The following is a 16,500-nucleotide window of genomic DNA, read 5'->3' as shown; positions in this document are numbered from 1 at the left end:
ATGAATGGTATTTAGTTAGTGAGTGAAACAATGCTTATAATGCCTATATTACTGCTTGAAAACCAATATACTCTCATACTACATATAAATTCGTACCAAGTAAATAAATAAATACCATTTATGAGTGGATAAAATAGTTACCCTCCCATAGAACTCGTTTTCTTTGGTGCCAGCATGTCAGAAAACCCAGTCAGGTAAGGAGGAACTCCTACCTGGATTGAGTTTTTTAAACCTCAGGTGAGCGATTTCTCTATGAATTTTCGATGTTTCTCACCAAAAGCGGAGGTTTTAGCCAAAAGAATTTTTTTCGAAAATACCTCGAGACTGGGGGATGTCGGAGGTGCGGAAAACCTCGGGACGTGACGGGTTAAGGGTGCTTGTCAGAAATCGTAGCGCTACGAGCAAATATGGCGGATGGAGGATCGTAAAATTTGTTTGAACATACACCTTAGCGGTTTACGAGCGCGCGATGATTATCGTATCCGCTGCGATGATCTTAGCGGCCGTTACAACCTTTCGAACATCTCACCCCAGCTTCTTAGCTATATATATATATATATATATATATATATATATATATATATATATATATATATGCTCTGTATGTGTATATACCTGGTATACATTATACATACATATTTACTGTATATATATATATAAAATCCTTTGCAAAATGTAGGAGTTCGAGGCTGGGCTTGAGTGGTCCCAAACATTTAAGATAAGGTAACTAGTGTACATTCCAAACAGCACTAGATGATCGAAAATATTGCGTAATCAGTGACATAGTTTATATCTCTAGAAAATTACTTTACAAAGTTGTAGTAGTAGCAGAGTAGTAAAAGTGGCGTTTGTGGTGGTGGTGGCGGTAGTGGTAGCAGTGGTAGTAGTAGTAGTAGTAGTAGTAGTAGTTGTTGTTGTTGTTGTTGTTGTTGTTACAATCCACCATCCTCCTTTGGGAGGAGGTTGTGGAGGGGACTGAGGGACTTTTGTGTAACTGGGCAGCTCCACCTCCTGATTATATCGGCGCCATCGCGTGAAGGTGTCCCTCTCCAGCACCAGTTACCATATACTGTACCAGTTCGATTTCACCTTATTTCTGCTGGAAATAACCCCTTAAGTACGGTGATGTCTTTTGTTGTTGTTATTGCTATGGCCACACAGTCACAGTATGCTTGAGAGAGACCCCTTGTACGGAAAGGGCTGGAAACGGTTGCCAGTGGGAAGTCACCACCTTCAGTACAATGATGTTTGGTTTATTTTACTCTTATATTAGAATCATCAGCCCAATGACGTATTATCAGTTTGAGTCATGCTGCCACCAGAAGATTTTGTCCGGCGATTTTATTCCTCTGTAGCAGTGAAGGGATTAACCAGTGATATATCTAACCTCTCCAGTTCCAAAGTTTCTCTCGAGCTGAATATACAGTAGGCGTATAAATGTCTAGATATAGGAAAATAAGAAATACTTCATCAGAGTGAAAGGGTTCGTCCATTCCATACAATGCCGTCTAATTTATCATATTCTTCCTACAACCTAAATGTTTTAGTTTCAATAAAGTCCTTCACATTGACAGGACATTAACCCCTTCAGTTCAGCAACGTCTTAATCAACTTTACTACATTTATTTTATCAATTTCAATTTACTTTTTACCACTCCTACATGATTTTAGTTGGATTAGCAGAGAGATCCTTGTTAGTGAATGGTTTAAGGGATTTCCCCAGTAAATCCCCTCCTTACATGTAGCCTCTAAAATGTTTACCGTGGACATTCTCGACTCCAGTGATAATTATGAGCAACTGGGAATGTATAAACAGTTCCCCGCTGACTGGCGTTGGACTCCTACCTAACTCCAGGAAGAAGAAGAAGAAGGAGGAGGAGGAGAAGAAGATAATGATGATGATGATGGCGATGATGATATTGATGATGATGAAGAGGAAGGCTTAGATTATAACCTATTGACTGCACAGGTCATTAAGTTTGACAATGTATTTTCACTGAATCCCGGTCTTCCCTCAGAACACGACCCCAAGTAGCCTGTTTACATCCAGGTCCCTCATTTGTACTGCTGGGTGAAGATAGGTAAAGAAAACACAGACAGTCCAGCAGTGCAACCGGCCCGGGAATCGAGCTCGGGTTCTTCTGGCTGCGAGACAGAGGTGCTAACAAATGCATAATCTGATCGCAAACCTCCAGCGACTAATTAAATTTCATTACTGGTCTCTAATGCTCCTCTAATTTACCTCTAATTTATCTCTAATAACATATATCTAATATACTTTCAATCTGCCTCTCATTTTCTAATTTCCTTTTAATTATCTGCAAGGCTTGACGATATTTTTCTCTTTGGTTTCAACTTTGCCGTTGACTTGTCTCTAACTTACCTCTATTTTAACAATACTTTCTCTCTACCTTGCCACCAGGGAGAAAGAAAAAGCTTCACTGGTCTCTCATTGCCTCTAATTTAACTCCTATACAGTATACCTCCAGAGTATAGGAAAACTGTCTCATTGGTTTGTAACTGAATTCTAATTTACTTCCAGGTGTAAGAGAAAGTCCTCATTGGTGGTCATTGGCCTCTGATTTGCCTCCAAGGTATACTTCACGGAGGTGTTATTTGCATTGGTGACGGAGAGGGACGCCTTCGTGTAATGGCACTGATATAACCAGGCGACACATCTGCCTGGCTATACAACCGCCCCTCAGCTACTTCCCTATCCTCTGAAAGAAGGATAGTGGACAGCAGAAGGTCAACTTGCAATCAGCCGTGTTCAAGCTTCAGATTGGCCTGGAGTCACAGCAACGTCTTTATGTATTAAAATATATATGACTAAGGATAATGATACTGTAAGCTTTCTAGTGCCCTCATTTACTGACAACTCAATTTCTGAGCTCTCTGACGAAAAGAGAAATCTTAACTAAAATATTTATTCTTGATCCTACCACACGAGTATATTCAGCTTAGTGGTGCCTCTTCGTTGTATTACATTAAAAAGTATTCACTAGTAAAGCGTGGAGCGCTTATACACTCAGTCATAGTCGGCTACTGTACTGGTAAATCTCGTAATGCAGTGTAGAAGTAATAGAAACTCCAGGCATATTTGGACGGAAACTCGATGGACTGCAGGCATTAGTTGTCCTTTTAATACAGTCCACCATCCTCCATTCGGGGGATAGCAAGGAGCCTCAGGGACGTTGTATAACCAGGCAGCTCCACCACATAGTCATATTGGTGCTGTCATGTGATGACATCCCTCTCAAGCTATATGTATAACCAAGGGAGTTACTGTTATGCTTCACTTTGCTGTTCTTAACTTCACTAATCTTCCACAAGCCTACTAACGTGCCATAAAAACACAGTTTCTGTTGCTGATACACTGTACTGCATTTGGTTTCCAAATATTTAGAAATATGATGAACAAGCACCACTCAAGTTGGTGGCACGTAAGTGAGATAGATGAAGTGCGGTATCTCTGTCCGTTGAACTGTCATGGAAACAAGAGCTGGTAAGGGCCTCAGGGAGAGGGTTAACTAATCTGTGCCCGGATTCAGAAAATGAAGCTGGATCAAATATTATCCCGAAGATTACACTGACAATCACATGGATAAATAATAGACATATTTATACCATTCTGAGGAGAGGAACCCACTTCAAAGTTTAAGAAAATCCTCTGGTGGAACCAAGGAGAAAATACATAACATTTCTCATAGTTAAAAAAAAAAGTGTGGGTCTTGTTTCTAGGTATTGTAAGAACTTTGAAAAGCTGTGCAATGCAGTATACACTATTTTCATGAATGTTTGTTTCGTGGAGATGCACTTTAACTGATTTTGTGAAGTCGATGGTGATTATGATGATGACAGCTGTGATGCGATGATCATAATGATAGTTATGATGATGGTGTGGATAAAGATAATGGCGATGAAGATAGGCTAACAGTCATGAAAATGACAGCTAAAAGAGTGATGACAGTGAAACTAGTAAAGACGCTAAAAGAGTGATGACAGTGAAACTAGTAAAGATGATAATACTGGAGATGATAATAACTGTGATGACTGCCAGTCATAGTGACGAAGGTAATGATAATGATGAAGATGATGATAGTTATGCTAATGATGAGATGATGCATATAATACTAAGACCGACTGTTACGCTGCTGGTAATGCTTCTGGATATGACAAGAGCCTCGCTACCCTATTGGGCCGCTCAGCTCTTGCTCAAATGAGAACAGTTTCTGGACAGCGCTTCACTTTGTCCGCAGCCAACTATTTTTTTTTTTTTAATCATCGACGCAGGAAACTCTAAGGAAAATTCCCGACGTATTCCACGTAATGTAAAACCAATGGGAAAAAATGGGGATCAAAACACCCTTATAGAAAATTTCATCATCATGAAATTGAAACGGCCCGATCTGTGACCCAGTTTCAAACATCCAGCCAAGTTTCATCGAAACCCTATCCCCAGTTGCGGCTGCGCAAAACACACACACACACACACACATAATTACGGCATAGTAGATGATGTTGCTGTTACAAGAAATGATACTGGTGATAATGCTAGTAATGGTAATAATAAAAACAGCTGTGATTGTAATGATGATCCTAGTGAGGACGATAATTTTAATGACTGTAATGGCCGTGTTGCTTATAATGACAGTGATAATGACGGTGATAGTAGTGATGATGGTGGCAGTAGTAATGTAACCAGCGATGGCGACGTTCAGGATGATGCTAGGAATTATGAAAATGATGGCAAGGGATGCGATAATTTATAACAAGTGCTCGTGGGGCCTTCGGGCCTCTCGCTCTTGCTCCTGCGGAGGGCTGTTGCGTTTATGTGCTGTTCTAGTGTAACGTTGTCACTTGGATTTTTTGCAGCTAACCAATTGATCGTGTTATTTGCAGCTTCGGGAATGGAACCCAAGTTGTCTGAACGCAAGTCCGAAGTAAACACACACAGACACACGGCTACTGCTACAGTTTATTTTAGTTCTACATCTGGGCAAAAAATTCTACGGAGATCCTATGCCGGGCTTCGGGAGCGGCGTTTTTTGGTCAAAATGTGATCGACCATTAAATATAGTAAAAGTTTTTCAATCGTGATGGGACCAAGTTTTTTCACATCTGCGATTTCTTTGCGATTTTTGTGCCAATTTTGGTGCGATTTGAATGTGTAGTTTCGGCTGCCCATAACACACACACACACACACACACACACACACACACACACACACACACGGCTAGTGCTATAGTATATTAGATGATGCCAGTGATAGTGATACAAATGATGATGGTAATTGGCAAAGATGATATTGCCTATAATAATGATGGTGGTGGTAGTTGTAAGATATGATGCCTCTAACTACATGACAAACTGCAATCACTTCATCATAAAGTCATCCACCAGACACTTGTGGTTAACTGAGCACACTGAATAAATTTGGTAATTTATTATGCCCAATACAATGCTATAATTATACAAACGAATATAAAGAATAAATACATAAAAATACAATAATCTTAAGCAGGAATCCAAAGTCTACCGTTTATCATTTACTTTCTCGTCCATTCTTAAGTACGTGTTGTTCTTTTTTTCTGTCATGCCAAGTGGATGTAAGATTGCAAGTAAATGTCACAAGGAGCTAAGATACAGAGTCAGATAATAGGTGCCATGATTCAGGACAAATTACTGCTATATATGAAAGTTCTTCTTGCGTGGGTTAGAGGCTCCATTTGTTTCCGGTCTTCATTGGAGCTCCATAATCCTGATCTTCATTTGTTTCCTCCCTTGAACGTTAACATACTAACTTTCATTTATTTTTTCATCCGTGTGTGTCATAACGCCGATCTTCATTTGCTTCCTGCATTCGTTGCTCCACTGAACGTAAAAATACTGATCTTCATTTCTTGTCAGGTTGATCTTCATTTGTTTCAGATCTTCATTCTTTACTGTGCGATCTTCATTTCTTTTATGTAATCATTCCTGTCAGATCGAATTTCTATTGTGTCCGATCTTCATTTGTTTTCTTCCTTATGGCGATAGCACCCTTCGTTATTTCTCCTCCCTCACCAGTCATGACACCGATCTTCGATTTCTCTGCCAGCACAACATGGGGTGGGGAAGGAGAGTGCCATCTTACCACTCGGGGCTCTTGCAGGTGTGTCGTGAGAGGCAGGTGTCGTAGCAGCACTTCTGGGCGCCGGGGCACTTGGAGTCGTGGCTGCAGGTGGGTGGACGGTAGCCGGCACGGACTGGAGGGCACTGTGGACGGACCTTGGGGCACCGGCCGGGTTTCACTGCACGGGACACGGGCAAATAAATGACAAAATAAGTAAAGAATAAATAAATAAATAAATAAAATGAAATAAATGTTGGGTATTGGGTAATGTGGAGAAATTTGCCAGGCGTAACCAAAATTGAAAGCATCCAAAATTATGTGAGGAGTGCCACTAAACCGAACTGAAAAAGAGACAAAGGCCAAGATATATTTCCATCTAGGGAACTGAGTTTACTGACCGTTCCCAGAGGCCCAGCAATTCTCCTGTGTCCAACACCACGTCTGTGTGTGTGTGTGTGTGTGTGTGTGTAGGAGGAAATGATAGGCATCCCAAATCTTAATCTCTTTGCTACGATGACTATTTCTCTTATTCATTCTTGCTAACACAGGTGATGTTTTTAGTTAGGAAGAGCCTCCGAAGTGAAGGGGTTCTTTTTACGCAGGCTAAGTCGATATTTACATCAAGCTGGAACGTCATTATCCTTTTATTCTTGCCATCCCCAAACGACTTTTTCACACTGCAGGAGACTTTTCGAAATGATGATGTTTGATAGTAGTCATCAGTAACCCCTTCACTACTAGGTTGCTCTCCTAGGCTAACTAAAACCGCCTGGTAGCAACAAAAATACAACATGACAGTAAAGTCGCTGATGTTCTATACTGTATGTGGCATAAAACATGAAGGTGAGATGTAATGTGTATAATTAATAACTAAGGAAGAGGTACTAAACAGCCTTCTAAGCACATGAGAACAGATTCCAAGGTTATCTGAGTTCTTTGGGAAAATCACCAAGCACAGTTCCCTCCTGTGTCACAGAAGGTGCGAGGCAGAGTGTAACGTATGAGCATTAAAAAGTGAATTCATCATCATCATCATCATAATCATCATCATCAGCCTGAGTTAGTCCACTGCGGGACAAGAGATTCTCTCATCTTTTTAGACTGTGGGCGCTCATCAACAGTTCATAATTATACCCTCTACGTAAGTTATGTATTCTGAGTATTATTTCTTTAACATTCCCAGCGTAACTTATTTTCATCTTCGTAACATGGACAGTCGGGATATGACTTGCATAAGTAACATTCAAGATGCACTGGTAAGGAAGAGGTGAAATGAAGCATGAAACTACGAACCCAAGAGCAGTGGATAAATGGATACAACGTCATCAAAATTTCTGTGCTTCATCTGCCCACCTTTCCATGCACCTAAAATCAGTGTGGTGAATCTGCAGCAACCGACACTGATGGCAATGATATCTCTTGCAACATGTAGTCATTAAAGTCGGTTGCTGTGATTTCACCAGGGTGAGTGAAATATAAGCAAGTGAGGCGACAAAAGTTTCGACACCGACTGAACATACCTGAGGGGTAGGGTGATGCGGCTTCCCTGTCGTTCTCGCAGCAGTAGTCCTGGTTCTTGGGGGTCTTGCACCAGTACCGGCAGTTGACACCTCCCTTGCTCCCTCCCACCACACCAACACCGCCGCCGCCAACCACCACGCCACCACCGTGACTGTGGCCGTTACCGTGACCAAGACCGTGACCGAGACCTTGACCTGCTCCGCCGCCGCCCACCACCAGTGCAGCACCACCACCACCTCCCACAGGACGGCCATGACCGTGACCATGACCGTGACCGTGACTGCCAGCAACCCCGCCACCACCAACCACAAGAGCTGCCCCGCCACCACCAGCACCGCCGCTATGAGTGTGGCCCAGGCCGCCGCCATGACCGTGAGCCAGACCGCCACCGCTACCACCAACCACTACAGCAGCGGCACCACCACCACCACTGGGACCGTGACCGTGAGCCAGGCCGCTACCTCCACCACCAACTACCACAGCAGCGCCACCGCCGCCGCCGCCACCATGACCCGCGGTGCCAAAGCCGCCACCCAAACCGCCGCTGCCACCACCGTATCCGCCAGCGATGAAGCCCCTAGTTTTCTCCTTGGCCAGGGATAGGCCACACAGTGCCACCACCACCACAACAACACCACATCGTACCTGCAACACAACAGGACACATACATACAGTGTAAACACCCACACACACACACACACACACACACACACACATACACACACAATGTAAACCAGATATTCTTAATCAACCTGGGGTAAATTATCTAAAGCAGTATTTTTAACTCCTAATTGGGTAGTGAATGGACAAACTACATTACCAGTATGTTATCATCGCCTTAAAGTTTTTTATTTTCTGATATGAGTAATAAGAGTGGTTAAGAAACACTACATGCAATATGGTTGGAAAGTAAGAATAAATGGAATGCAGTTTTGGAATGAGCGAGGCTAACGCAAGAGAAATACTATAGACAGAACAGAACACTGCTACTTATTTAAGGACTTGGGGCAGGTATTTGATAACCTCGAGGGAGGTAATAAAATGAGTTATGAGAAAGGTATATGGTGAAGAATGGGACTGTCAGAGTGGCGATGAAATCATACGATGGGATAACAAACACTATGGCTGCGAGAGTGAGTGAAGAGCTAAACTGAAGAATTCTTGATCAGTGTAGGGGTGCATCAGAGTTCATTGCTGATTCCATTGCTGCTCATACTGGCACCTGAGGCATTGTTAAGACAGTTTAAAAGTGATTTGCCCTGGAAACTTATGTATGCTGATGACTTAGTTTGTAGGAGGTCAGGAAAAGGGTCGAGAGGTGGAGGAATGGGATGTAAGCAAAGAGACTGAAAGCTAACTCTGGTAAAATGAAGATCATGGTAAGTAAGTGTAAGTTTTTTTGTTTTTGTTTTTTTTATGTTGGTGTTGTGCCCCTAGGCTCAGCTAAAGCGTGAAACTAGCGGAATGTAGGCTTAAGCTACTCTTCTCCTGCAACCCGCTATACTCGTTTTGGTGGATAGGGAAGTAGTTGAGAGAGGTTTTCATAACCGGACACTAGAGCCGCCTTGTTGTATGGGTACTACCACAACTTTCAGAAAAAGGGTCCACAAGGGATGCAGTGGTGTTTGAGGTAGACCGCAAGATGTGAGAAATCTTAAGTATATGGTATGTAGGGGTGTTCGAATTATTGATGAGGGAATGGAAGGTGTTGTTTAGTGACCGACTGGAATGCGTGAAGTTTTTTACAGTATTTGGGGATATGCCGAATGCAGGACAAGGAGCAGAGACTAGTTCCACTGCTACAATGTGAAATGGATGGAAAAAGTTTAGGAACTGTTGCCACTCCTAAGCTCGGGCGCTCTCTTCGTGCTGAGGGTATTCTAAAAAGCATGTGTGAGGAGTGTTATGCTGTATGGCAGCAAGAGCTGATCAGTGAGAGATGAGGATACATGCAGACTTGAACGCAAAAGAAATGAGAATACTGAGGTGAATGAGCAGGGCATCACTGAGTGATAAAACTAAGAGTAGTGTACTGCAAGAAGTGTGTGGCATAAGAAAGTGACGCAAACAAGTTGATCAAGATGCATTAAGACATGCTAAGAGGAAGTGGGAGTGTGAATTGTCGAGGAGAGGCACAGGTATACATGTGGATGGAAGAAAAGATGTAGAGGGAAAGAAGAGTATAAAATCTTAAATTACTGTTAACTATAAAAGATTACAGCTTGATAATATGATGCACGATGAGTACAGACAAGCAGCAGTGAATATCGCTGCTGAACTAACGAAAACTTTTAATATACTGAATCATTATAACACCAAACGGAATATGATAGCTTGGCAGACAACCAAAATGCTGTTAACCTTTTCACATTCAAGCTCAAAGATAAAAGCGACCGAGAAGGATTGGATTTTGGACAGCGAAGCAGTGAGAAAATGTAACACGTTTGGCAATATGCCTATTCAAAGAAAAAAAAAATGAAAAGTGCCATGACCATTTAAAAACCCGACATGTCTATCAACTCGAAACATTCAAAGCTAGCATATTCTAACTTAGTCCCTGATAATCTTACTACTCTCAGCTTTCCACAGACTCACCATCTTGTCGCTAGATGTGTCTGAGATGATCTAATACCCTAATGTTCTCCGGCCTGCTATATATACCCTCAACGAACCCAGAATTTCCACCCTGGGCGCGAAAAATGCCGAGTAATGATTAGCGGGAGGGCCGAGATTGGAACCACAATGACGTCACGTAAAGAGTACAACAACAATGGCGGCGGGAAACAAAGGAAGTTCTGAGAGCGATCTGCCGGGCCGTCCTCCTTCATATCACTGACGCCCATAAATATACGAGATGAGAAAAAAAATAGCTGATGTTTCTGATGCTGCAGATAATACAGATTTGTCCGGCACGAATTTCTTTAAAATTTTATAACAACTGTTCATACTGATGCAGCAGAATAAAGAAAATTACACATCTTTTATCGTTTGTTTGTTTTTTTGTTTTTTTCATTGACTTTAGATTATCCTTAACACGTCAAGGGCTTCAGTCAGCTGAATATAATCGTCCATCGATAGATAGGATGATGTACGTAAGTTAATACCTGTCCCCCATATGGTTACATCATGGGGTTGCGTAACCATTTTAACCACGACTTTAAAAATTCAGTCAATTAATCAAGCATTCTCAATTTGCATTTTATAAAGATTGTATCGGAGTGTTGCCTAACTAACTAGTGCATTCCTTTTCCTCTTTTTTGCCTCGAATTGAGAGAGAGAGAGAGAGAGAGAGAGAGAGAGTAATTAAAAATTATGAATCTACAGATTACGAAGTTCTGATCATGATGTTACATAATTTAATACTGGATTCCCTTACCATATTAGGATCAGGAGTTTATATGAGGCAGATATAAGCCAAAGGATTTGGAAGCTGCAGACTTTATATGAAACGTTTGGCTCTTAATGTGGTATTTGTAACCCCTTCACTACGAGAGGCGTTTTTCGTGGGGCATAAACTGGTCATAGGGTAGTTAGAATATAACAGAAAAATTTTGACTGCATTGATGCAGTTAGTGGAGCTTGATTTTCATCCATCCAGTCAGAGAGCATTTATAGCTGATGAAGGCCGTCAAAAGGCGCTTAGAATATATAATTGTGAAATCGTCATCGTTAGTGAAGGAGCAGAAGCTGAGACTAAAAAAGGGGAAGGTAAGCCTCCAGCAGGCCTAGTCAGTGTCCATATCTCGTTCAGGACGTGAGAGAACTCATACTATGATACGTCATCTACTACTAAACGGTTTTATCCAGCTAGAAGTATGTTGCCATTCCTAAAGCTTTATAAAGTCTCTGGTAATCCTGCTAAGATCTGATAAATCCTATTTCATTTCGGCTGCCCATTAACGATATCATTTAGCTCTGGAAGGCCTTTCCATCATTGAAGTCCATCAGTCTGGTTTCATTGGTTTATTCTTGCTGCCTACTGACGGTTTAGTTCAATTTAGAAAGAACCGCTGTTTATAAAAGGGTTAATGAAGGCTACATCTAACCCTTGTAGGTCGAAAACTTTATCCAAGTTGTCTAGAGATGAGTAAAATAAATAAATAAAACACATTGTCGGACAGACGGGGTATTAACTGACCCATTCACTACCACGGCTATGCTTTATTCCTGTTGCCTCCAGACGAATGTTTTACCACAAGAAGGAACTCTCGCAGTGGAAGAATAAGAAGCAGTCTATTGAACCTATTTTACTGATGAAGACGTTTTTATTATATTTCTGCCACTCCCAGGCGACTGTTTTACATCTAAAACATATCTGTTTTATTGACAGCATTACGGTAGTCTCCATTAACCCTTTGGTACCACGGGAGACGTTTCTGGGGTATTCCTGCTGCCCCCGCACAATTTTGTTCCTTTTTTTTGTCATTTTTTTTCTTTCTTTTTACTTTTGGCTTAAGGAGGATGTCTCGCTATGAAAGAATTAGAAAAGCTCTATTAACCCCCTTTACAATGGAGACTTTTTTTTTTATCATCACCCCAGAGGGAATTTTTGTGGAGAGATCTTGTACTGGAAGGATTAACACATTCAGTCTCCCAAGACTCACTCTCTGCTGAATAAAATCGTCTGGCTGGGAAAAAAAATACTTGCGAATGTGCGACCATGAAAGGGTCTTAGGAACACAAAAAGAGGAGGGGGAAGTGAAGTGCGGCCTCTTTGCCTCGCTGGTGATTGGGTTACGTAACACGGAACACAGGCGGGTCACATCTTATCCCGGCAAGTGTTCTTAACCCCATCAGTCCTATGACGTGTATATTTTCTCTTAATCTTGCTATATCCAGACGATTTTTTTTTTTCTTAGATTAGGAGACTATTTTCGAACGCAAGCGGTTAGAGTCAGCCATCATTAATACGTTCACTATAAGAATTAATCCTTTTCCGATCCTGAATAAAATCGTATGGAGAAAGAAAAATAAATTAACATTAGGCGCCATCAGGGTGAACGAGTTATCGCTCCACTTCGATTTTTATTTATTTATTTATTTTGTCCTTCCTACCGTCTGACAGTTCCACTCAGCTGACGGAATCACCAACTGTTAAAAACCAGTATTCTCGTTGGTATGAGAAACTCCCTAGCACCGTTTCTTTAGCGATTTATTTTGCTTAATGCATCTTGCTGCTCTATTGTATACTTTTTATAACTTTTTATTTCCAAGACAGATTACATAAATAACATAAAAATGACTATTGACAATCTGTATGCCGAAATAAATCGTTAAGGAAGAGGTATTAGGGAGCTTCCTGAACTGCCAAGAATGCGGGCCTTTAAGCTAATCACCAGGCTTCAAATCTGTCGAGTGCTGGATTGTCCTCAGCTGATCAAAATCGTCTTGGGGTATAGCCTGAGAAGAGTAATTTGATGTGTGTGGATAAAAGTATAAGCAAAGCATTATATAAACAAGTTAAACCCAAGAAAATTGGTAAATACAAATCCCGGCCTCCTTACGACGTTGGTGACTGAGTTACGTTACGTGCAGTACTGATTTTCCTTACAGGAGTTCGAAAATTTGGAATTAATATTTGAGGTGTTGTCCTCCACTCTTCCATCTGCTAGAACCTCGTCATTAGACAACAGTTACTGTACTTTTCTTTTTTTCTTGCTATCACCAGACAATTATACTTAAGAGAACCATTGTAGTGTAGTGGCTAGACACATTCTCCATTACATGGTTCAGTAACTTTTTTTTATTCTTCCTCCTTTTGCCGGATTCTTATAATATTTGGCTTTAGGAAGCTCCTAATACTGATGTTGTTATGAATAGTGCCATAATTGTTCTAGAGGTATTCAGTACTGAATTTATGCGCTTCTCATCTCATTTAATACACAGTTTATGCTCTAGCTGTTTCCTTCTTTGTTTTTGTTACCGGAGAATGAGATAAATGAAACAACGAAGTTCACTGACAATGGGCAGCAACCCTGTCGGTCAGAGCACATCATCTGTATTGTATTCCTTTTTGCTACAAGACACTTTTTATTCATCCTGAGTGACCATCGTGGTGGTAAAGTGGTTAATGAAGGCTATACCTAACCGAATGCAAAACAAAAACTCTAAGCTGAATAAAATCGCATGGAGATTTCAAGACGTGCTTGAGATGACCTTATTTCACTGGACTGGTTTTGAGAGGTGTGTGTGATCCTTGAGCGAAAAGTTGGGGAGGAATGATGAAGTACTTCTTTTTTTTTTTTTTATCAGATCAAGTCATCCTGCCCTAGATCCCGTACGTTCATCCGGTAGCCCCATAATGCTTAGGGTATTGTTCTTTGCTAAGGATTTTTCATTTTCTCTTTCCAGTCTTTCTACTCCTTCTTCGTCTCTCTCTCTCTCTCTCTCTCTCTCTCTCTCTCTCTCTCTCTCTCTCTCTCTCTCTCTCTGTATATATAGATAGATAGATAGATAGATAAATAGATAGATATAGATAAAGATATAGATATATACAGTATATATATATATATATATATATATATATATATATATATATATATATATATATATATATATATATATACAGTGTATATATATATATATATATATATATATATATATATATATATATATATATATATATATATATGTGTGTGTGTGTGTGTGTGTGTGTGTGTGTGTGTGTGTGTGTGTGTGTGTGTGTTACTGACTGCTTCATCCTTACGCAGGAGCTTTGTGTCGGTGTATTATTTTACAATCCTTATTTAAACCTAACGGTGACAGGGTACAACAGGAGAACAGCTACAAACCAAAGATGTGTGGCAAGCAAGAGGAGTGCTGGGCATTAGGGACAGATAATCAAGTCTATGCCCAAACTGACACATAAAAAGGAAAAAAAAAAAAAAGTGTGGCAGGTCGGTTGGAGGGGAAACTATAGTGAGGATGACGCTGCGCCGGCCACCTTACATAACGTCGTCTGTAGTCCCCGCCTTTCAGACTCTCTCCTGCTCTCGGCGGTAAAGCTTCACTGTTTCAGTCTTTGGGGGTTTCCTGCTTCCCCCATAGCCAGATCTTCATCCTTTCTATGATATTTAAGACACTCTGCTACTCTCAAAGTCACATTCTCATCTCTTCCAGACATTTGGGGCTTTCTACAGTTCTTCACAACACACCTACATTCCACTCTGGCTCTTTAGAACTCTGCTTCTTTCAGCGACAGATTTTCACCTCTTCCAGGCTTTGTTCTTTTTCCTAGGGAGGGGGATTTCCCTGCCACCCTCAGCTACAAATTTTCACCTCATATGGTTTTGTTTCCAGTTTTCTTTTAGAACTGTGCAGCTCACAACTACACATTTTCATCCCTTCTGGGCTGCGTAATACTTGGTCACTCTCATTAATGGATTTTTAACCTCTTTTCTCTTTTTTTAGGACTCCACCACCCTCAGCGACATTTATAACTCCTACCTGACTCTTTGGAGTGTTCCGCCTCTCTCAGCTATACATTTGCACACTGATCAGTTAAATATATATATATATATATATATATATATATATATATATATATATATATATATATATATATATATATATTTTATGACTCTCTTAGCCTCTCGACGACATATGCTCAGCGCTATTTATTTTAACTCAATGATTTCTACGTCTCTCACAAGTAGCAACACAGTTTCACCCGGGCCGGTCATCTCTCTAGGTTTGTTCGATATATTCTCTGTGTTCGATATATTTTAACTTTTTCCAGAAATATTATGAATCTTGGCTTCTTCCGAAAACATATTTCACTCTAGCTGTCCCTGAAACCTGGCTTTTGGGGTTCCGTCGTTCTCCAAGATATTTTTATCTCTGATATCGTCCACTGGTTCAGCTAAGGTGCTCAAGAACAAACATTATTGGACATTATCATTTGCTTCAGAAGGATGTCCTTTATTTCATTTTTGCTTTCTCCAGACAATTTTGTTAACCTTTGGGGAGACATCTCTTTTGGAAGAGGCTGGACAGTCTCAATTAATCCATTCACTGTGATACTGTCTGTTACGTTATGATGTTGCTACCCCTAGATGTTATTACTGGGCTTTTGGATAAGCTTTCGATGTGAAAAGATTTTCCTTATAGGATCACAGGTTGAAAAAATAGCACACAATACTCATCGCAAACCCGCCGTCTTTGCGTATTAACCTTATGATCATTATGCTGTACCCTCACATAAATATTGTTCTTACACTTACGCCTTCCATTACGATGATAGCATTCTTGTAGCTTAATTTTCTTGCTGCCAAACGATTATATTTAGCTTGGGAAACCCCATAGTTGAGAAGGACTTGGTGATGGCTGTACCAAACCCGAGCAGTTGCAAAAGTTTGTCGCAAGCTGAATACAGTCGTCAAGAAATAACAAAAATTTTACAAATATGACGTTCTCTAGTTGAAGGGGTTAGTGTGGACTTTTCGGTTCTCCCAGGTTTCAACACCATAAAACCATACTGTCCTTCCACCATCAGGCTGTTTGTCTCGTTTTCACACAGTTTTCAGAAATGTCCATGGTCAGTGTACCAAGGAAATCCAGTCCGTCATTTTTCTCCTCAATCGTCCGTATGTCACACGTCATCGCATCACGTGACCTTCATCGGGTAAACATACCATTTCACGGAACCGCTGCATCTGTCGTGTGGTTTGTTCCCCACAAACTCCCCGAGTGGAAATCACTTCCGGCGCACGTCTTTCGGCCACTTCTGGCATAACTTTATGTTAATGCACTTTTGTCGAGCTGCATTTAGAAACAGTTGTAGAGTAAGTTGTTTACAAAGACATTTCTTTGAATCTCCGATGGCCTTTACTTTTAACTGAGAATCTCGAAGGTGAGTGCCCTC

General features: G+C 40.9%; 1 protein-coding gene across 1 annotated transcript; it reads right to left on the bottom strand.

Annotated features, from left to right (window-relative positions):
- Positions 1 to 6,133: 6,133 nt before the first annotated feature.
- LOC145395001 (uncharacterized) lies at positions 6,134 to 7,903 on the bottom strand. The gene is made up of 3 exons (XM_080268746.1): positions 7,851 to 7,903; positions 7,637 to 7,788; positions 6,134 to 6,294 (listed from the first exon to the last, which is right to left on the bottom strand). Exons 1-3 carry the CDS (start codon positions 7,901 to 7,903, stop codon positions 6,134 to 6,136), a joined length of 366 nt encoding a protein of 121 aa, XP_080124872.1.
- Positions 7,904 to 16,500: the final 8,597 nt, after the last annotated feature.

Source organism: Coenobita brevimanus, chromosome 29 (assembly GCF_032717465.1).
Source record: "Coenobita brevimanus isolate Jiangsu-jjx chromosome 29, ASM3271746v2, whole genome shotgun sequence".
Classification (NCBI taxonomy): domain Eukaryota; kingdom Metazoa; phylum Arthropoda; class Malacostraca; order Decapoda; family Coenobitidae; genus Coenobita; species Coenobita brevimanus.
The sequence above is the reverse complement of the archived record's forward strand: the minus strand, read 5'-3'. Positions and strand labels throughout refer to the sequence as shown.